The 21033-nt window shown below is 52.1% G+C and overlaps 1 protein-coding gene, 1 non-coding gene and 1 pseudogene across 2 annotated transcripts; 1 reads left to right on the top strand and 2 right to left on the bottom strand.

Annotated features, from left to right (window-relative positions):
• Positions 1 to 581: 581 nt before the first annotated feature.
• LOC130865550 (60S ribosomal protein L15-like) lies at positions 582 to 1190 on the bottom strand (annotated as a pseudogene).
• Positions 1191 to 3837: 2647 nt separating this feature from the next.
• Positions 3838 to 3910, bottom strand: Trnar-ucg (transfer RNA arginine (anticodon UCG)). Its single transcript has one exon. It is a non-coding gene; the product is annotated as a tRNA-Arg (tRNA).
• A 194-nt stretch (positions 3911 to 4104) lies between these two features.
• Positions 4105 to 20967, top strand: Polg (DNA polymerase gamma, catalytic subunit). The gene is made up of 23 exons (XM_057755910.1): positions 4105 to 4248; positions 4961 to 5728; positions 8148 to 8343; positions 9573 to 9737; positions 9831 to 9977; positions 10131 to 10210; positions 10905 to 11087; positions 11180 to 11319; positions 11440 to 11566; positions 12326 to 12562; positions 13998 to 14118; positions 14298 to 14375; positions 14680 to 14787; positions 15233 to 15393; positions 15982 to 16035; positions 16128 to 16245; positions 16907 to 17042; positions 17124 to 17370; positions 18716 to 18838; positions 18937 to 19105; positions 19214 to 19422; positions 20234 to 20394; positions 20830 to 20967. The coding sequence occupies exons 2-23, from the start codon at positions 5121 to 5123 to the stop codon at positions 20889 to 20891; spliced, it is 3630 nt and encodes a 1209-aa protein (XP_057611893.1). The 5' UTR covers positions 4105 to 4248; positions 4961 to 5120; the 3' UTR covers positions 20892 to 20967.
• Positions 20968 to 21033: the final 66 nt, after the last annotated feature.

The following is a 21033-nucleotide window of genomic DNA, read 5'->3' on the forward strand; positions in this document are numbered from 1 at the left end:
AGACATATATGCAGCCAAACACGCATGTACACAGTACACACACACACATGCAGGCAAAACACACATGCACACAAATTAAAAGAAGCCTAAAACTGTTTTAAAGGTTCTCAACTGAAGTCTCTTTATTACATAGTTTTTCAGAAAGTTTTATTTATAAGATGAAAGAACTTACAAGTATTTCTGTCTGTTTATCTATATCTATCATATCTATCTATCTCTCTCTTTTTATCTACCATATCTGTCTATCTATCTATAATATCTATCCTATCTATCCTATCTATCTATCTATCTATCTATCTATCTATCTATCTATCTATCATGTAGGAGTTTTGCCTGCCTGTATATATGTGCAGCATGCATATGCTTGGTGCCCATGGAGACTAGAAGAGGACACCAGATAGATCCCTGGGAGCTGGAGTTACCCATGGAACTGCCATGTGGGTGTTGGGTCCTCCGTCAGCGCAGCCAGAGCTCTTCTTAACTGCTAAGCCAGTTCTCCGGTCCCCCATTCCAGCATATTTTGTTGTGGTGGATGATCCTAAATTGTTTGCTTGGTATGAATCTTACAAACCTTAAGTGTATTAGTGGTAATGGTGAACCCAGAGAGAACTGTGCCTTCTCCAAGCTGCACCCCCAAGCTGCACCCGTAGTCTGTGGCCCTTTCCAAGGCTACAGCACTTATGGCCATAGATGTCAGTCCCCCATCTCTCGGTGCTTGTAGACTGGTTTAGTGGCCCCACTGGGTGTCAGAATTCCTTTGATAGCTTTATGGAATGGATCAACGAGGATAACCTTAAATATTTCATATGTGAAATCTTTGCCAACCCAGTAAGGATTGAGGACTCTCAAAGCCCCACAACGGGCGTCCAGCTCTCTCCTCAGCAACAGACTGAAGGCTTCCTGCAAGCTTTAGATGGTTAAAACCATGACGGACAGGATTGCAGAAAGTTGCACCCGTAAGAACTGGGCGTTTGCGGCTACCAGTTGCGGACACGAATCCTGAATATGACATAACCTTGCCTGGCGTTGTGTCCCCACAGCCTTAGTGCTTTATCAGGCCCAATGGGCCGGGGAGTCCTACGCAGCGCAGACAGCTGGCGGTGTTGCCCACAGCGGACCCTCAGGAGAAAGCACACCACCTCGGACTGCTTCTTCCTCCATAGCTCCCGGATGTATCGGTACGCACCCATCTTGGCTCACCTGATGGCTGCTGCCAGGTCAGGCAAGGGTCTTCCCAGAATTTAAAAATTACAATTTCATAAACATGTATAATACACACTCACCCCACCGGCTCTCTCTAATCCTTTCTCACCACCCCTACCCCAATCCTTTTTTCACTATCAATTCTTTTTGTTCCGTTTTGTTTTCAGATGCCTACTATGTGATATTGGGATGAGAGACGCATTTCTAAAATCAATTCCCCGTTACATGGGGGTAATTGGTTGCGGCGCGCCTGTGCAGTTAAGGGCAGGTAAAAGCAGTCGATGGAAGTACACACCCTTGTGGGTGACAAGGACGCTTCCTGAGGAGAAGAGACTGGTCCATGACCATTTGTGTGTTTCTTTATGTGGAACCGGTGCACAGAGGAGACACCTAGTCCTCTAGTATTCTTATCCCCGGTTGTCTGTCTCTTCCGAGTTCCTGGCCGCTGCTAAGTGGTTGCCTCAGTCCTCGGGATTGGGGATGGAACTTATGAACTAAACTGAGCAGGTCAGGAAGAATTGAGCTGTGAAGTTTTCCTTCCTGTCAGCAGTGTGGCTGCTTCCCATGGAAACACCCTCTTTTGTGTTAGCAGATTAAAGCTGCAGGGTTTTGTCTTTGTTTGTTTGGTTGTTTTTTTTTTTGTTTTGTTTTGTTTTGTTTTTTGTTTTTGTTTTTGAGACAGGGTCTTACTATGTAGCCCTGGCTGGCCTGGAACTCATACAGTGTAGACCAGGCTGGCCTAGAACTCAGAACTGCATCTGACCCTAGAGTGCTGACGTTAAAGGTATGCACCACCATTCCCAGCTGCTCATTCCTTTCTTTAAAGCTTAAAGCTTATTTGTGCATGTGCACAGGGGCCGCAGCGCCACGGAGGCCAGAGGAGAACACCCAGGTAGTGGTGCTGGGGCTCAAACTCAGGATTTCAGGGTGGGCAACAAGCACCTTTATCTGCTGAGCCATATCGCTGGTCCCTGGATTTTAGGTATCTATTTAGCTATTTATTTTGGCTTTTTGGTGGGAGAGGGAAAGGTATGGGAGAAAGGAATGATTTACATCTTTTATTGTTGAGACAGAATTTCACTCTGTGGCCCTGGCTGTCCTGGAGCAACTGTGTAGACCAGGCTAACTTCAAACTCACAGACATTTGCCTGCCTCTGCCTCCCAAGCTGGGACTGAAGGCGCCATCATGCCCAGCTGAGGAGTGGATTTGAGACAGGATCTCTTGTGGCCAGGTGGAGCTGGGGTTTCGGTCACTGGTGAAAGAGCCCTCATTGCACTTTTTCTTCCTTCCTTTCTTTTTTTGTCATCAGCTAAATGTCACTGAGGTACTATTTGCACTCAGAGGAGACTGGGCTGGGCATGGGTTGTCACATTTGCAGAGAGTGCTCCCCTTTGTATAATCTTTATCATTTACCATCTATGTACATCTATGGTACATGTATTTTTCTCTCTTAAAAATTAATGTATATTAATTATATAAAACAATGGTATTAATGCATGTATACAATGTACTTTGACCAGAATTTTTAAAAAGACCTTGATAAATACCTCTTTTAGATTGAAAATTCCTTTTTACTTATCTTGTACACAATTTTCTTTTCTTATTCTTTTTTTTTCGAGGCAGGGTCTGGTGTATCTTGGGTTGGCTTTGAATCCATCCTGTGACAGTGGGTGACTGAATTTCAGTTTACCTCCCAAGTGCTCTCTATGTTTTGAGAGAGAGAGAGAGAGAGAGAGAGAGAGAGAGAGAGAGAGAGAGAGAGAGAGAGAAGGGATCTATGCAAGGGTGTTGGCCAAGACTTCTCCTTGCCCCTTGCCCGTGACAGAAAAGCAGGTAGAATCAGCCCCGACTCCTGGAAAGGCTAAGACCCTGGTCACGTGACCCCTACTCTGTTCTCTGATCCTTTCCGCGAAGTGCTTTAACTCTAAGTAGTCAGTCCCGCAGCTCCACACTTCCTTTCCTCATCTGGGGCTCTTGACTCAAATGCCCGGGTTCTCCCTTCGCGGGACCCTACGCCGCTGATCGCCGGCTGAGAGCAGGGCGTAGAAACGCCTAGAGCTTCAGGCTCTGGCCGCAGAGATTGGCAGATCCCGGAGAGGGATGCTCGTCAGCTGTGCCCGGGGCGGGACTACTGCTCCCGGTGGGCGCAATCACGGGTCATCATCACCATCATCATCATCACCTGGGATAGGGGGCTCCACATCGTGCCGGGTCATCGCTGTCGGAAGGCACGTGCTCCGTTCCACTCTCCACCTGGCCAGGACTCTCCACCGAGGCCACAATTGAAAAAGGGGGCCCCACATTTTATTAAGGCGTCCCGCCCTCACAATTGTCAGTTCATATTCAGAGTTCCCAGATTTTAGAGTAGGGCGGAAGTTGGTCAAGCCCACTACAGTTGCTTGGCCAAATTTCCAAAATAAGTGGTGAAGATGATAATTGGTAAAATAAATACATGCCGGGCGGTGGTGGCGCACGCCTTTAATCCCAGCACTTGGGAGGCAGAGGCAGTCGGATCTCTGTGAGTTCGAGACCAGCCTGGTCTACAAGAGCTAGTTCCAGGACAGGCTCCAAAACCACAGAGAAACCCTGTCTCGAAAAACCAAATAAAAAAAAAAAATAATAATACAACCCCTCGACCGCGGCAGGACTCGAACCTGCAATCTTCTGATCCGAAGTCAGACGCCTTATCCATTAGGCCACGCGGCCGCCAGCGAGCCCTTTCTTCTATGTAGCTTAAAGCATTAAAGCCGCTTCAGACCGCTCCATCTTCTCCAGGCGGAGGGGAGGATTGCAGGGCCCGCCCGGAAGTCCTTCTCCCACCCCCACGGGCGGGCGGCTCCATTGGCCGCGCTCTGATTGGGCACCTGGGGAGTCTCCCGCCTGCCTCTGGGTAGCCGCGGGACCTCGCTCGTGCACTCGGCCAGTTGCAGCTGCGGGCGAGACCACACGCCACTCGGAGGCTGCGTGGGCCGCTCGCAGCGGACGCCGCGTCGTCACTAGGGCCGTGGGGCGGCAGCAGGACGAGAGGCGCGGAGCAGAGCGAGGTTTCCGGCGGGCTCGGCAAGGGGAGGCCGGGAGAGGCGGCGCGGCTGCTCCGTCTCCAGACAGGGGACGCGGCCCGGAGCAGGGCGGCGGCCGGTCCCAGCGCGCCTCGGCGGCGGCGGCGGCTGCAACGACTTCCCCGGTGTCCCGACGCGCGGGGGTGGCCGCCGACGCCCGGAGCAGGGCGCCCTGGGCCAGCCCGGGGGTGGCAGGGGACGGCGGGGCTGTGGCCCGTCCGGAGGGTTCGAAGCCGGCCGCTAGGCCCTCGAGCCGCCGTCGGTTTGGGGCTGGCGGCTTCTGTCTGCCGAGCGCCAGCTGGGGCCGGGGCGGCGCGAGGATTGCGCCCTCTGTCACTCCCGGCAGCTTTGCCCCGTGACTTTTGGAGACCCTAACCCCGTTTTCTAGAGGAGGTCGTGACCTAAAGAGCTTACTTGTCCAAGGTCACGCAGTTGGAGAGCCGCGACTCTGGTCTGCGTCTCCGTAGTCCAGCATCTCCGGCGGCTCCTCCATGTCCACTGAAGAGCCAGAGGGGCAGTGCCGTTTCTTAAGGTTGTTGGAGGCATAGCAGAAAACGCACCTACACCCCTCTGGCCTTTTGGCTAAGATCAAGCAAGCGGAGAGCGTGCTTGGCAGGCGGCAAATGTCTCACGAGTGATAAGCCGTGTGTACAAGACAAGACACTTGTAATAACACTCTGTCATCTATCTCCTTTAGGATTTGTGTGAGGAAGGCAGGCATGGTGAAACCCATTTTACTGCCAGGAACACAGAGAGGGGACGCTTCTCTCTCTGAGTCTTTCGACCAGTAAAAGCAGTCAAGCTGGAGCCCAAGGCCAGGAGTCCCGACCCACAGCGGGGGGCTCCCTGCACCCACCATGAGCCGCCTGCTCTGGAAGAAGGTGGCGAGCGGCAGGATGGGCTCGGGACCAGTTCCAGCAACCGGACGCAGGGTCTCCAGCTCCGTCCTCGACCCCGTCCCCAGCGACGGGCCGCCGCGGTCGCAAGTGCCCTCTTCGGAGGACGGGCAGCTGCGGCTCAACCCTTTGCTCATCCAGATGCTCTCGAGAGGGCTGCACGAGCAAATCTTCGGGTGCGGAGGGGAGAGGCCCGACGAGGCCGCGGTGCAGCGCAGCATCAGGCACCTGCAGAAGCACGGGCTCTGGGGGCAGCCGGCCACGCCCTTGCCAGACGTGCAGCTGCGCCTGCCCCGGCTCTACGGGGGCAACCTGGACCAGCACTTCCGCCTCCTGGCCCAGAAGCAGAGCCTGCCTTACTTGGAGGCGGCCGCCTCGTTATTAGAGGCCCAATTGCCGCCCCAGCCCGAGAGCTGGGCCTGGGCGGAGGGCTGGACCCGGTACGGCCCCGAGGGGGAGGCCGAACCCGTGGCCATCCCCGAGGAGCGGGCCCTGGTGTTCGACGTGGAGGTCTGCTTGGCAGAGGGAACCTGCCCCACTTTGGCGGTGGCCATATCCCCCTCGGCCTGGTAAGTGGAGGTTTAGGAACATGGACCTATCATTTATAGGGGGCCCAGCTAAATGGTTTGGTTCAGCGAACAGTTTCTGAGTTCCTGCTGTGTGCTCATTTAAGGACTGCTGGCGTGGTGAACTAAACCCCTTAATCCTGCTTTTGTGGGGCTCACTGTGGTGGAAAGATACACAGGCTCTGGACAACGCCCAAGCGAGGGTCAGGGGTCGTGCAGAGAGTCAGTGTTGTGTTTGAGACAAAGAGACCGTTTAAGATGACCACGAGTTTGTGCCTCAACCCCTGACCCCTAGGAGCTTCTGTGACAAGTCAGTCTGAAAAGTATTTGGATTTGGGAATGCCGATGGTTATTTTGGACAGGAAGATGTTTTTCGGTGGGATTGTGCTAGGCAGTTTAAAATGCTCAGCATCCCCAGTGTATTCCAGAAATGCCAGACCAAATCCTGTTCAGTCAACCTTTCCAAATGACCCTGGAGGTGGCCTAGTCTTGACCGCCCCCAGCTGAGACATACAGCTTCCTTACAAGTAGACAGTTTGGTCCCAAACAGGAATATCCAGTCTCTTTTTAAATAACTTTCTAAGTGCTACCCACGTTTCTTTTCCAAGCAGTGATGGCGGTACTGTCTCTCCCCTCCTTTATTCTTGGTTCCAGGAGTAATATACTATTTACAGCCTTAAGGCTTTCAGGCATGGCCAGCAAAAAAGTTGGCAGTTTCTTTATTCCTATTGGAGGCTACATCTTTGTAAAGAAAGCTGCGAAATGTTGTATGTGCAGTTGGAAGTGGTGAAAGCATGGCTAAATAGATAGAGTAGGCATCCGTGGCTGGAGAGCACGTCTAGATGACTTGGCTTGATGTAGTGGAAGTCACGATCCGATCCCCAGTGCTTATGTCACCTGATGGCCAGAGTCAAGGGGGCGCCAGCCATCAGGTGGAAAGATAAAGTCAGCTTTGCTGGCTGGAAGGAAACCAGTGACAGTCAGATTTTTTGGACAGTTGGTCACTTTTGGACAAGTCAAGTCCCTCTTCCTCTTCCTCCACCTTCCTCACTTCTTTGTCTTTTCCTTCGCACTCTGCCTTCGTTCTCATTCCATTTGGCCAGTGGTGCTGGGGGCCTCGCTTAGTTTGCCTGCTGGCCTGAGGTCTCGCAGAGAACTTCTTCCTGGTGGTCTGACTATCGTGGTTGTGGCTGGTGCCTCACAAGCTGTCCACATTGAACCTGGCAACTGTGCCCCACGGTTTATAACCTGACCAGCTCACACTTGGAGGAGTCTCCCAGAAGGTAGCTTCCTAAAGGCTTTTGATAGGGGATACCACCCAGGCCTTTGGCATTTGAGAGTCCAAGGAGAAGTTTAGTATTGATAGCATGGATTCCAGCTCCTCTAATTTTGACTCCCCTGCCTTTTTTTCTGTTTTGTTAAATCACAAATAAGTTTGTAATAAGATGGCTTCACGAACAGCAGCAGGCCCGAGTCTAGACACCAGTATGGCTTTTGGTAACTGAAGTCCTTGTCACCCTTTGAGTAGTTGGCTTCTGCTGTTTCAGAGGATTTTGACCAGCCAGGGTAACAGAGGAAGGGTTCCAGCTTGAGCGCCCTATGTAGTCCCGTCGTGGAATGTGCCTTAGACTTTGCCGGCTTTACAGCAGCTAGTTTTGCAGATCGCGCCTGTCTTCCCCAAAGGTTGCAGGGAGCACCGTCAGAGCTGTGTTATCTCCTGAGTGGCCTCGGCCTTTGGAACAGTGGTGGCTCGTGGCAGGCTTTTGTCAGTGACCATTCTCCCCACTTTGCCTTGGGATCTGGGCTGACTAACCATCTCCTGAGTTAGTATCAGCACTCCCCCCTTCCCAAAAAAAAAAACCCAGTGCTTATCCTGTCTCTTCAACACCCACTCTGCACATGTACATACATTCTCTCATCGTGGTGTGCTCTGTGGCATCTCACCCAGGGTGTTATTCCTGGAGAGTGCGTGATTTGTTTTTTCCTTCAGAATCTGTGCAGCCGGTGGATGTCTTACCCTGTGTGTGTCTGCAGCATGTGTCATTGTTTTTCTTTTCTGCCATTTTCAGTTAAAAAGTTCTTCACTCGGAGTCGTATTACCACTCTCCTTTATTAGCACTCGGAACACTGGCTGTTCTGCGCTTAAAGACACAAGGGGTTGGTCATACCCATAAAGGCTTCAGAGCTAGCTGCAGACTTAGCCGGGGCCTGCATGCCTTCCTGCACATGGCACCCGCTACCGTAGCATCTAGCGCCTTGTTAGTCTGTGGGATTGGATAGTAAAGAAGCTTTCTAACTTCTCTCCCCAGTGACTCCTGACTTGTGTGAGTGAGTCGCACCCCTTGGGGATCTGGCATGCGGTGGGTGTTGTGGAACAGAAGTCTTTTCCTTGACGGTAAAGCTGCCCACTTGTCTCCTTCAGGTATTCCTGGTGCAGCCGGCGGCTGGTGGAAGAGCGTTACTCTTGGACCAGCCAGCTATCGCCGGCTGACCTAATTCCCTTGGACATCTCTGCCAGTGCCTGCAGCTCCACCCAGCAGGACTGGCAGGAACAGTTAGTGGTGGGGCACAATGTTTCCTATGACCGAGCCCATATCAGGGAGCAGTATCTGATTCAGGTAAGGTTGTGGGAATGGCAGGCTTTGGCACAAATTGGTCTCAGAGCCCTGTCTCCTTTGCTAAGGGTTTTGGTTTTTCAAGACAGGATTTCTCAGTGTAGCCTCGGCTGTCTTGGAACTCACTCTGTAGACCAGGCTGACCTCAAACTCCCAGAGATCTGCCTGCCTCTGCCTCCTGAGTGCTGGGATTAAAGGTGTGCGCCACCACCACCCAGTTTGCATTGGTGTTTTGCTGTGGGTGTTGGGTTCCCTGAAACTGGAGTTATACATAGATAGTTGTGAGCTGCCATGTGGATGTTGGGAATTGAACTCTGGTCCTCTGGAAGAGCAGTCAGTGCGCTTAACCCCTGAGCCATCTCTCCAGCCCCAAGCATTGCTTTCTTGACCTCTGTTTCCTCCCGCTTTGCAGCATCCACAGGGACTTCTGTTGACCAGCTGCTGACTCCCCAGAACAGAGCTGAAACAGTTTAGTGTGGTGTCTGAGACTGTTGAGGCAGATGACCTCTCTCTTCCCTAAACAGTGCAGGGAGTTCCATCTCAGTGTGTTGGCATAGGACTAGAAGTTGTTCCAGAATAAAAGTGGCTCTTTTTGTGGCATTTTAGAGCTTTTGAGGGCTCCCAAGTTGCAGCCTGGGCCACAGCCTGCCCCATTCATTAGTGCTCAGTGTGATCTCCTTAACATCTCTAAGCCTCAGGGTTTTTGTTTTGTTTTTTTTTTTTTTCTATAAAGGAGCTCCCTTGACGTACCTTTAGGAGAATTTGACTAGCACATGTGTCAGACTGGTAGAAATGCCTGGTGTGTGGTAGTGATAGTTCTTAGATTGTAAAACACTTTTCCTTTGAATCTTCATGACAGGCTAAGGTGACGGGCAGGGCAAGGAAGTACCCTGGCTGAGCCCTTAGCCTGGCATTTAGGGCCCTAAGGCACAGCCTTGTTAACTTGTGAGGGGCCAGGACCAGAGCTGGAGCCTAGCCCATAGCTTTGCAGGTCTTGTTTAGCTCATCTCCCCCCAAGCTGCCCAGAGGAGGAAGCGCTTGTGTATTTGGACTGAGCCAGTTCTGCACATTCAGGAGTTTGGGGGGTCTGTTGCAGGTGTTCGGACAAGCACGGAACTTCTGTGTTTTAAAGTGTTGGATTAAGAGTTAATAAGGGGCTGGGATCAACACCACTGAAGCAGTGGCCAGCTAGCGCCTCTGTTGCAGCCTCTCCTCTCCCGCCCTCCCTTCAGGGCTCCCGCATGCGCTTTCTGGACACTATGAGCATGCACATGGCCATCTCCGGGCTGAGCAGCTTCCAGCGCAGTCTGTGGATGGCAGCCAAGCAGGGCAAGCACAAGACCCGGCACCCCACACATCGAAGTCAGAAGTCTCAGAGGAAAGCCAGTGGCCCAGAGGTGAGAGTGCGCTTGGGACCGCCCTGAGAGGTGCTGAGGTCCCTGGTCTGCTTGCTGGGCTGAAGCCTAGCTGACCTCCCTTTGGTCTCTCAGATCTCATCTTGGGACTGGATGAACATCAGCAGCGCCAACAATCTTGCAGATGTGCACAGCCTTTATGTGGGGGGGCCTCCTCTTGAGAAGGAGCCTCGGGAACTGTTCATCAAGGGCAGCATGAGAGATATCCGGGAGAACTTCCAGGTATGGTGTTGGCACAGAGCTCCAGGTACATGGGCTCTGACTGACCAGCAGCTGAACTTGGGGAGATACAGCTGCTGGGTCTGCCCCTGAGACGTGACAGTGGCACTAGGTGCTTGTCCCACCTCCCAACAAGTCCCTGTCACCTTGTGCTAGGATCTGATGCAGTACTGTGCCCGTGATGTGTGGGCCACCTATGAGGTTTTCCAGCGGCAGCTGCCACTCTTCTTGGAGAGGTGAGGGAGAGCCAGGTGAACTCCTGGGTGTGTGGGGGTCCTGACCAATCAAATATGACCACTGGAATTGGGCTGGTCACTTAGCTCTGTAGGCTGGCAGAATGGAGCCCTTTGTTCAGTGGTAGCCATGAGGGCCCTGGACTCTGGGTTTCTGGAGTCGTAGGGGCTCGTCTCATATGTGGTCCCAATTCCCTGTCTGTTTAGTGAGTCAGTCTGATGATGTAGTCATGGTGATGTTATTCACCCAAGACTCAAATCTTGGCTGCTGTATCCTCACTGACCTTAGACAAGTAACCTGGTTTCTGTGAGCCTCTGTTTTCATCGAAAAATCCATATAGATGTACTGTTCTCCTGGTTATGGGGTCATAGGCAGTCATTGGCGTGTGTGGGATAGTCACAGTGCCTGACGCGGGCTTGTCACTCAGTGGCACTCATTCTTTTTTCCCCCCTGTCATTTTCATACCTCCCCTGAAAAGGGGGTGTTATTTTCATGGTACAGGTAAAGGGACTGAGGCCCAGAGAAGTCAGGTGACCGATGTAGGCTGGGTAGCAGTAAAGCTGGGTACAAACCAGTCCGATTTTAGAGCTTTGCCACAAAGCTGGCTGGGTTGAGCTTGTCAAATTGTCTTAGGAATTGGGCCCAAGCCTTGTCTTTTGTGGTCATTTATGGAAGCCCTTGGTTTCTGTCCCCAAGGTGCCCCCACCCAGTGACTCTGGCTGGCATGCTGGAGATGGGTGTCTCCTACCTGCCTGTCAACCAGAACTGGGAGCGCTACCTGGCGGAGGCACAGAGCACATATGAGGAGCTCCAGCGGGAGATGAAGAAGTCGCTGATGGATCTGGCTAATGATGCCTGCCAGCTGCATTCAGGACAGAGGTAGTCGGGTGCTGGGCCAGGCAGGGGACAGGCAGGCAGGAGGCCTGGATTTGGTTCAGCTTTAACCCTTGCCTGGTGGACTGGCTCTGCAGGTACAAAGAAGACCCTTGGCTCTGGGACCTAGAGTGGGATTTGCAGGAGTTTAAGCAAAAAAAGACGAAGGTGAAGAAGCCAGCCTCACGTTTGCCCATCGAGGGAGCTGGGCCCTTTGGGGAGCCTACAGATCAGGAAGGTAGGAAACTTGGGTGGGAGATGGGACAATCCTAGGGCCCAGGGTGTCCTTGGAAGGGGTTACTGTAGTCTTTCAGACCTGTGAGTCCCTTCTGGTCCTTACCTTCTGACTCTGGCACAGATCCTGGACCACCCAGTGAGGAGGAGGAGCTTCAGCAAGATGTAGTGGCCCGCACCCGTTTACAGCAGCTGAAGAACACCACAGACCTCCTGCCCAAGCGACCCCAGCACCTTCCTGGACACCCTGCGTAAGACTGGTTCTCTCCAGCGTACAGAGGCTGTCTTACATGATTGTCAGGGCGCTCCCTGTTTGGCCTCGGTATCGTTCCACCTTCCATTTCTGCTCAGTTGTGATTACTCTGACCCCAGTGGCTTTCTGAACACAGTCAGCACAGTGCATTGAGCCCCTGCCGTGTGTATGCTCCCTGTGGTAGCTGCGGGTAGCTCATCTCCCTTCTAGGGGCAGCAGGTGTGCAGAATAGCCAGTGCCACTGACTGATGAGACTTAGGGCGTCTGTCTAGTTTAGAGGCCATTCTCTTGGGCCTGTGGAAATAAGAGGCAATTTCCTTGTGGAGGTGCCCTTCACTGGTGTCTTAGAGGCAGAGGTGAGAAAAAGAGCAGCCATAGCAAACAGTGGTGTGGCCTCATGGTACTTCTGTGACCCTGAATGCAGATGCCTTGGGTATGTGTGCTAGCCTCACTTTGGTCTCAGACAGAATTATGTGTCTACAACAGCAGGAGTAGGAAGGAAGAGCTGTTCTTCTGCTTAGAGATTGCATTGAGCTTGGAAAGGAGCTTTGACTGGAGGATGCCAATGAGACACATGGGGTTTGCCTTCTGAGATAGCTTGAATAAGTCTAGGAGATACCAAATAGGTTCAAAGCCTCCCAAAAGAGAGTCACCAGAAAGCCTGGAGGCCTTGGAAGGTGGATAGGGCACATCATGGAAGAGAGACCCTTCTTTACTCCTTAGTGGGACACTTTTTCTTTCCCCGTTGGGGGAATAGGTGGTACCGGAAGCTCTGCCCTCGGCTAGATGACCCTGCATGGACTCCAGGCCCCAGCCTCCTGAGCCTGCAGATGCGGGTCACTCCTAAGCTCATGGCACTGACCTGGGATGGTTTTCCTCTACACTACTCTGACACCCATGGCTGGGGCTACCTGGTGCCTGGGCGGCAGGATAATCTGGCCGAGCTGCCTGTGAGCTCCACTGGAGAGTCGGCTGGGCTAGCCTGCCCCTACAGGTAAGATTCAGGTTCTGGATCCAGTAGCTTCCTGTACTAGAGTACCCAAGGTCAGCTCCAGCTGGTGGGAAGCGCTGTGGGTCAGGTGTCTGGGTTCTAGTTCTTTTTCCCATGGGTCCTCTGACCCCCAGGACCTCAGCCTCGCTGTCGAGGCCCAGCTGCACAGCTGCTTTCACAGTAACACAGAGGGAGGGTTTGGGTGTTCTTTATGTACCAGACAGTGTGTTACTGAGCATTCTGCAGGCATCTAAGCAGCTCCATGGGAAAAGAGTTTTACTTCTATTTATTTATCTATTTGTTTTTGAGACAAGGTTTCACTCTGAAGTCTAGGCTAGCCTGAAATTCACTAGACAAGGTTTCACTCTGAAGCCTAGTCTAGCCTGGAATTCACTAGGCAATCTAGCTTCAGCTTTTTTTTTTTTTCCAAATTATTACTATTTTTATTTTTACTTTTTTTTTTTTTTTTTTTTTTTTTTTTTTGGTTTTTCGAGATAGGGTTTCTCTGTGGTTTTGGAGCCTGTCCTGGAACTAGCTCTTGTAGACCAGGCTGGTCTCGAACTCACAGAGATCCGCCTGCCTCTGCCTCCCAAGTGCTGGGATTAAAGGTGTGCGCCACCACCGCCCGGCTTTATTTTTACTTTTATAACTGTTTGCGTACCACATGTACGCCTGGTACATGGCAGAGGTCAGAAAAGGGTGTCACATCCCCTGAAACTGGACCATGTGTGTGCTAGGAACCGAACCTGTGTCCTCTGGAAGAGCAGCGGGTTCAGAGTGCTCTTAACCACTGAGCCAACTCTCCAGCCCCTTGCCTCAGCTTTTCAACTGCTAGAATTATAGGTGTGAGTTACCACACGGGCTTTATTTATTATTTTAGTTTTAATTTTTTAATTTCATGGTACTGGAGATTGAAATCTGCCCTCGTGCACAGGAGGCAAGTGTCTTCCAGGCCTGGTATCCACATTTATAACTAACAAGGGTCTGGAGAAGCTGGCTGCCCTGTTTTGAGGCCACAAACCCTGAACTTTGGGCTAGCAGATGTTAAGGAGAGGTGAAGGTATTTAAAATGGCCTGAGTCCTGGTTCCACAGGACAGCTGGGGTCCACTAGTCAGGCTTTCAGGTGGAAGGGGCCGAGGTGGCCTTGCGCTGCTGAACCCACGGGGGAGCCTCAGTCTCGGTTTTCCCTGCTGCTTTGTTTCCAGAATTCTCGAGCACAGAGGCGCTGGAACTTGAGTCAGGCCAGTTACTGCACCCGACTGTCACCAGTGCTAAGTCATTTGGGTTGGTCGTTGTGTTTAAAATCCAGGGAAATTGCTGTCTCCTCCCTCAGAGCTGATGTGAGATGTAAAGAAAGGGACTGACCCACAGAACACCCCAGCAAGCTGCCTGGCTTGAGCAGGCACCAGTAACCAGCAGTTATTTTTCTCCGTCCAGAGCTATCGAGGCCTTGTACAAGAAGCACTGTCTTGAACAGGGGAAGCAGCAGTTGCAGACTCAGGAGGCGGAGCTGGCGGAGGAGTTCTTAGTCTCCGATAGTAGTGCCATGTGGCAGACGGTGAGGATGTGCCCTCGGCCTGCTGTTTTCCTAGGAAGTGGGGTACCTTTTGTGTGGGAGCTGCCACGGTTGCTCATCTTAGACTGGACTGATCTGGTCTGAGTTCCCTTGAGGATAGGGCTGGTGGAGTCAGGCCTACAGCTGCCTGCCTCTCTAACCCCTGTCCTGGGCCCATTCAGGCAGAAGAACTGGGCTGCTTAGATGTGGAGGCTGAGGCCAAGATGGAGAATTCATTGCTGGGTCAATCCTTAACACTGGTAAGCAAGACAGCTGTTTGGGTTCTCTGGGAGGTAGTGGATGGCTGGGAATTCCCTTGCTCATAGTTCCTTCCTGCCAGAGTTCACGAGGTCTTGGGTTTGGAGATGCTCCCCTGCTCCCCTCTGGTCCCCGTAGGTGTAGGGAGACCAAAGAGGAAATGAAATCTATGACCTTATGCCTTCCCGTCACTTTCCAGTTTGCCTGCTCAGTTTCAGGCCCTTTTCCCATCCCCCCACCCCCAGCCCTTGCTGAAAGCAGGTGCTAAATAAAGCAGGGCCTGATCTGGGTGTGTGGCCCCCACAGCCTGCTGCTTGTGTCCCCAAAACCAGCCAGCCCACTTACCACCATGGCAATGGACCTTATAATGATGTGGATATCCCTGGTTGCTGGTTTTTCAAGCTGCCACACAAGGTATGTGCTCTGGTTTGTGCCTGCCTCCTGTTCTCACTGTGGTTAAGGCCCAGAGTAGGATGCTGGGGTTACTCAGACCAGGAGACGGCTTTTTGTAGGATTGAAAGTAGTAGTGGAGCAGAGTATGACTTGGGGCGAGTTTCATCTCTGGTGCTTACGTTTTTCTTTTGAAAATTGAATGGTGAGAGGCATCCCAGTGGGATCAGTTTGACATGGACATGAATCGATGTCTGACACTGTATCTGTCATCTCGTAGCTTCTCTTGGCTGTTGATACTACTTTTGTATGATTATCTTAGCATGTGTGGGTATGCTCTTACGTATGTGCAAGATTGGGAATTGATCTATTTGCTGGAGGTTCTAGGTTCTGTTGGGGAAGGCCTAGTATCTATGTCAGCTAGTGGTCTCCCACCTGTCACCAGCCCTGCCTTCTTTGTCCTCTATAGGACGGTAACACCTACAATGTGGGAAGTCCCTTTGCCAAAGATTTCCTGCCCAAGATGGAGGATGGCACCCTGCAGGCTGGCCCAGGAGGTGCCAGTGGACCCCGTGCCCTGGAAATAAATAAAATGATTTCTTTTTGGAGGAATGCTCATAAACGTATCAGGTAGGCCAAAGAGGGGTAGCAGGAGGCGTGTCTGTGTCGCTGTCAGGTGCTGCACCCCAAGCCTCCTTTCCTCTCATTCTCCCCTGTTGCAGCCCAGCTGTAGTTTAGAGACTTAGCTGTTTGTTTGGGTGACATGGATCTTGGGCATGTTTCTCTGATTATGGAGAGTGCTGTGGTAGGACTTCGATGGTTCTTCCCAGCTCCCATTAAATCTCCTAACTTAGCTACTGGAGCCATGGGTTGTCAATAAAGACCTTTGAGTTATCTGTAACCTGTGTTAGGGTTTGAAATGAATTCATCTCAAAGGTATTCCAGATGGTTTTAGTCACAGCCATCTGTGCGGGGTTGGTAGTGTGCCCTGACTGCAGGGAGGCCGTGGTAGCAGGGGGAGGGTCGCCTCACCACTTCCCAGATTCTTCTGAGAGGCCCAGAGCCCACCTGAGTAAGGTTAGTGAGAAGAGAGTCGATGCCAGGCCTCAAGGGAACTCAGGGTCCCTGAAGCTGGTCAGGTACAAACGCTGGTGACAGCACACTGAGGTGGATTCTGCCTGCCATGTCTGCGCTGAGCTTCGCCTTCTTGTCCTACAGCTCCCAGATGGTGGTATGGCTTCCCAGGTCCGCTCTGCCCCGTGCCGTGACCAGGTACGACTGAGTGGTTGTGGGGAAGAGAACTGAGTGGTGTGAGTCTTCGGGCTAGAGCAAGCTGCTGACACTTCTCTGCTTCTCCATCCCAGGCACCCTAACTTCGATGAGGAAGGCCACTATGGGGCCATTCTGCCCCAGGTGGTGACTGCTGGCACCATTACCCGCCGGGCTGTGGAGCCCACTTGGCTCACTGCCAGCAATGCTCGGGTACATGTCCTCTCTGCTCCCGGCTTCTGTCCTCCTCTATGCTCGGGTACATGTCCTCTCCATTCCCGGCTTCTGTCCTCTATACTCGGGTACATGTCCTCTTTGCTCCTGGCTTCTGTCCTCCTCTATGCTCGGGTACATGTCCTCTCCATTCCCGGCTTCTGTCCTCCTCTATGCTCGGGTACATGTCCTCTCCATTCCCGGCTTCTGTCCTCTATACTCGGGTTCACGTCCTCTCTGCTCCCGGCTTCTGTCCTCCTCTCTTACGTCTTGGGAAACTACCTCAGAGCCTTTGGTAAGGGACATGGGAAGAAAACTAAAGTTGCTCAGGGCTGTGGCTCAAATCTGACTCCATGTCATTCCTTCAGCAGATGTGTTCTAGGTGCCTGCTGCTAGCTAGACAGTGCCAGACATAGTGGCCACAGCCATCACTGAGTTCAGATGAGCCAAGTTGGTGGGGTGCTGGCATACAGTTTTAGGGTTTCTTCATTTTCTACCCTGCCCACAACTGGCCATCTCTGCAGAGTCTGGATTAGTGCTGTGTGCCTTTCTCTAGTCTTTCTTTGGGAAAGAGCCAGTGATTTGTCAGCCCTGAGCTTGGGAATCCAGGGTAGCAGTTGCCTTGGGCTTCTAGGTGGGCCTGACCCCACTCTTCCTGCAGCCTGACCGAGTAGGCAGTGAGTTGAAAGCCATGGTGCAGGCTCCACCTGGCTATGTCCTCGTGGGTGCTGATGTGGACTCCCAGGAACTGTGGATTGCAGCTGTACTTGGAGATGCTCACTTCGCTGGCATGCATGGTAAGCAGGACCTGTGGCTCGGGCAGGGTGGGGCGGCAGGGTCAAATATTCCTGAGCTTCTCACTGTTGTCCGTTCTCCAGGCTGCACGGCCTTTGGCTGGATGACGCTGCAGGGCAGGAAGAGCAGGGGCACCGACCTCCACAGTAAGACAGCCACCACCGTCGGCATCAGCCGGGAGCATGCCAAAGTCTTCAACTACGGCCGGATCTACGGGGCTGGGCAGTCCTTTGCTGAGCGCCTGCTCATGCAGTTCAACCACAGGCTCACAAGGCAGGAGGCAGCCGAGAAGGCCCAGCAGATGTATGCTGTCACGAAGGGCCTCCGCCGGTGAGTTCTTTCCCAGCACATGAGCCTGCTTTATAGCTCTCTCCTCGCCCTCCCTTGAGTGCTCTCCCTCTAAACCTAGCTGCAGAATGGTTTAGCTTTAAGTGTAAAGCTGTACTTTGGATGACCGCTTGATGACAGTGTACCCTGAGCTGTAATTAATCCGCAATTGCTGTTGATCACTGAAGAAAGGACAGGAACTCAAACAGGGCAGGACCCTGGAGGCAGGAGTTGAGGCCATCCGTGGAGGGGTGCTGCTTACTGCCTTGCTTCCCATGGCTTGCTCAGCCTGATTTTTTGTAGAACCCAGGACCACCAGCCCAGGGATGCCACTGCCTACCATGGGCTGAGCACTCCGCCATTGAGAAAATGCCTTACAGCTGGATCTCATGGAGGCCTTCCTTTCCTCAACTGAGGCTCCTTCTCCGCGATGACTCCAGCTTGTGTCAAGTTGACACACACAGGACAGGGTCCTATGCTCATGGCTTTAGGACAGGATGAAGGAAGAGAAACATGCAGAACTAGAGTACAGGCTAGTCCTGACAGGAGAAGCCTTCTGTTTCTCCTCCAGTGCTACATACCATGTGCTCAGGCACTTCCCCCGGGCTTTTTGGTAGCAGTAGAGCGGCAGTTCTCTTAGGTATACCATGAAGCCGGGCGGTGGTGGCGCATGCCTTTAATCCCAGCACTCAGGAGGCAGAAACGGTGGGTCTGTGAGTTCAAGGCCAGCCTGGTCTACAGAGCAGTTCCAGGAAGGCTCCAAAGTACAGAGAAACCCTGTCTCAGAAAACAAGAAAAAGACAGTGATGGACGGAGGTTGGGCCTTAGTTGTAGAAGTGAAGACATCACAGGAATTTGAACTGCAGCCTTAAACTGTGGGGAGCCCTGATGCTCCTCCCAATAGGTGACATGGTTCTGGAACCCTTAGCCTGGGGCAGTAGGAGTTAGCTGGGCTTGGCTGTCTTGCTTTTGGCTTCTCTAGGTTCCTTCACCCCTTTAGGGGTCACTGTACTTTCCCTCCTTCTGTCTCCAGAACTAAGAGAAGGCCGTTGTTGGTCCCTGGGCAGTTCAGTGTCAGGCAAGCCCTGGAACAGTATGACCGGGAATGGCTTGAGTTTTACCCTTTATTGGGCTGACACGATACTGCCCAGGCCTTTGGGGACACAAAAGCCTGAGTTGTGCCCCTTCCTAGCTGCTGACTTTAGCAAGTCATTCAGCCCCTTGAACCTGTTTTCTCTGCTGAAGTTGGCCTTGGGGGAGAAACATCACCAGGGGCTGTTTGGGAAACTGGGTGAGAGTGTGTTGCAGAGGAGACCGTTTAATCGGAATGACATGCTGCTCCCCACAGGTACCGGCTCTCAGATGAGGGGGAATGGCTGGTGAGACAGCTGGACCTCCCTGTGGACAGGACAGAAGATGGCTGGGTTTCCCTACAGGATCTCCGAAAGATCCGGAAAGAAGCGTCAAGGAAGTGAGAACCTTCTATGTTCAAGATGCAGGGACTGGTGTGGGCTAGTTTTTAGCATTGAGGTGCAGACTAATCCTGACCTCATGGTTCTGTTCCCTTAGGTCACGCTGGAAGAAGTGGGAGGTGGCTGCTGAACGAGCATGGACGGGGGGCACAGAGTCAGAAATGTTTAACAAGCTGGAGACCATTGCCATGTCTGACACACCACGTACCCCAGTGCTAGGCTGCTGCATCAGCAGAGCCCTGGAGCCCTCAGTCGTCCAGGGAGAGGTGAGCTATCTCGTCACCCTTGGAGCATGGAGAGAAGGGGCGGGGCCCCTGGACTGCAGCAGACTGGCGAGTGCATCTTTCCTCACTGATGTCCACGGTCTCCCTTAGTTCATGACCAGCCGTGTGAACTGGGTGGTACAGAGCTCCGCCGTGGACTACTTACACCTCATGCTTGTGGCCATGAAGTGGCTGTTTGAGGAATTTGCCATTGATGGACGCTTCTGCATTAGCATCCATGATGAGGTCCGCTACCTGGTGCGGGAGGAGGACCGCTACCGTGCTGCCCTGGCACTGCAGATCACCAACCTTCTGACCAGGTATGTTGGGGCGTAGGGCCCACTGAGCAGGTCTGCATTGCCAACTCAGAACTAACTGCTTTAGCCTTTCTTTTGTTTTTTTTTTGGTTTTTGAGACTGTGTTTCTCTGTAGTTTTTTGTTTGTTTTTCGAGACGGTTTCTCTGTGGTTTTGGAGACTGTCCTGGAACTAGCTCTTGTAGACCAGGCTGGTCTCGAACTCACAGAGATCCACCTGCCTCTGCCTCCCAAGTGCTGGGATTAAAGGCGTGCGCCACCACCGCCTGGCTTCTCTGTAGTTTTGAAGCCTGTCCTGGAACTAGCTTTTATAGACCAGGCTGACCTCAAACTCAGAGATCCACCTGCCTCTGCCTCCCGAGTGCTGGGATTGAGGGCGTGCGCCACCACCGCCTGTTGAATTGTATTTTCTTACACTAAAAATCCTAGTTCATATGGATGAGTTCAATATTACTATTTCACGTTGATCTGGCACTCAGAACCAATCTGGAAGTCATGATCGATCTTGATAAGTGCATAAATTACAAACTTACAGTTCAGCACTGTGACCCATGCTCTCCCCGGGCTTGGGGTGGTGGTTCTATTATTTATAATCAGCACTTATTTCTCATATTTGGTTCCAATAACTGAGATATCCACTGGAGAAGCGTGTTGAGTCCCTGATTGTAGTTTATAGTGTCTCACTCTCAGAGGTGTTAGCCTTCACCTTCATGGCTTTGCTAAGTGTGGGTGAAGCAGGAGAAACCTGATCTGTGGGAGCGAGGAGCTGTCCTCGCAGCAGTGCACGGCTATGAGCACAGACTGGGTCTCTTGCAGGTGCATGTTTGCCTACAAGCTGGGTCTGAATGACCTGCCCCAGTCAGTCGCCTTCTTCAGTGCGGTAGATATTGACCAGTGCCTCAGGAAGGAAGTGACCATGGACTGTAAGACTCCTTCTAACCCCACAGGGATGGAGAGGAGATATGGGATTCCCCAGGGTGAGCACAGTCTTTGTTCCATGTACATAGAACGGGAGGTGATTTAGAACTGTGGGCCCTGGGGAAGAAATTTATATTTAATATGTGCCATATTCTAAAGTTAATGTGATACTCAAATCATAAAGGGAGCTGTTGCAGAAAGTGGTTCATAGAAAATGCTAGAATTTCAAAGATTAAGTCTATACTGACCCATTTTCAAAACTACACCAGAAATGTTTAAAGATTTATTTTATAAGTCAAAGTGAAAGTGCATTCTTAGTATGTGTGCTAAAATGCCAGAGTGGGTCAGAAAACTTACTAAGACAGGCTGCCATTTCCTGGCAGTTAGTCTCAGTGGTCCCACCCACTGTCTTTTTGACCCTAATATTCATACTTTCCTTTCTGAGGTCAGTCATAGTTGTGGATGCATCCTAACCAGTTTCCACTGTCTTCTAGGTGAAGCACTTGACATCTACCAGATAATTGAACTCACCAAAGGCTCCTTGGAAAAACCCTAGCTCCATCTGGAGGCTCCGTTATTTGCTCCTGTGGAGCTTCACTGGAGTGCAGGTTCCTAAACTCAGGCTTTCATGTGCTTTTTGCAAAAGGCCATCCCTAGGCAGCCATTTCTGTAGCAGGACCTGCCCAGAAGAATCCTTC

The sequence above is a fragment of the Chionomys nivalis genome, chromosome 23 (assembly GCF_950005125.1).
Source record: "Chionomys nivalis chromosome 23, mChiNiv1.1, whole genome shotgun sequence".
In the NCBI taxonomy this organism is placed as follows: Eukaryota; Metazoa; Chordata; class Mammalia; order Rodentia; family Cricetidae; genus Chionomys; species Chionomys nivalis.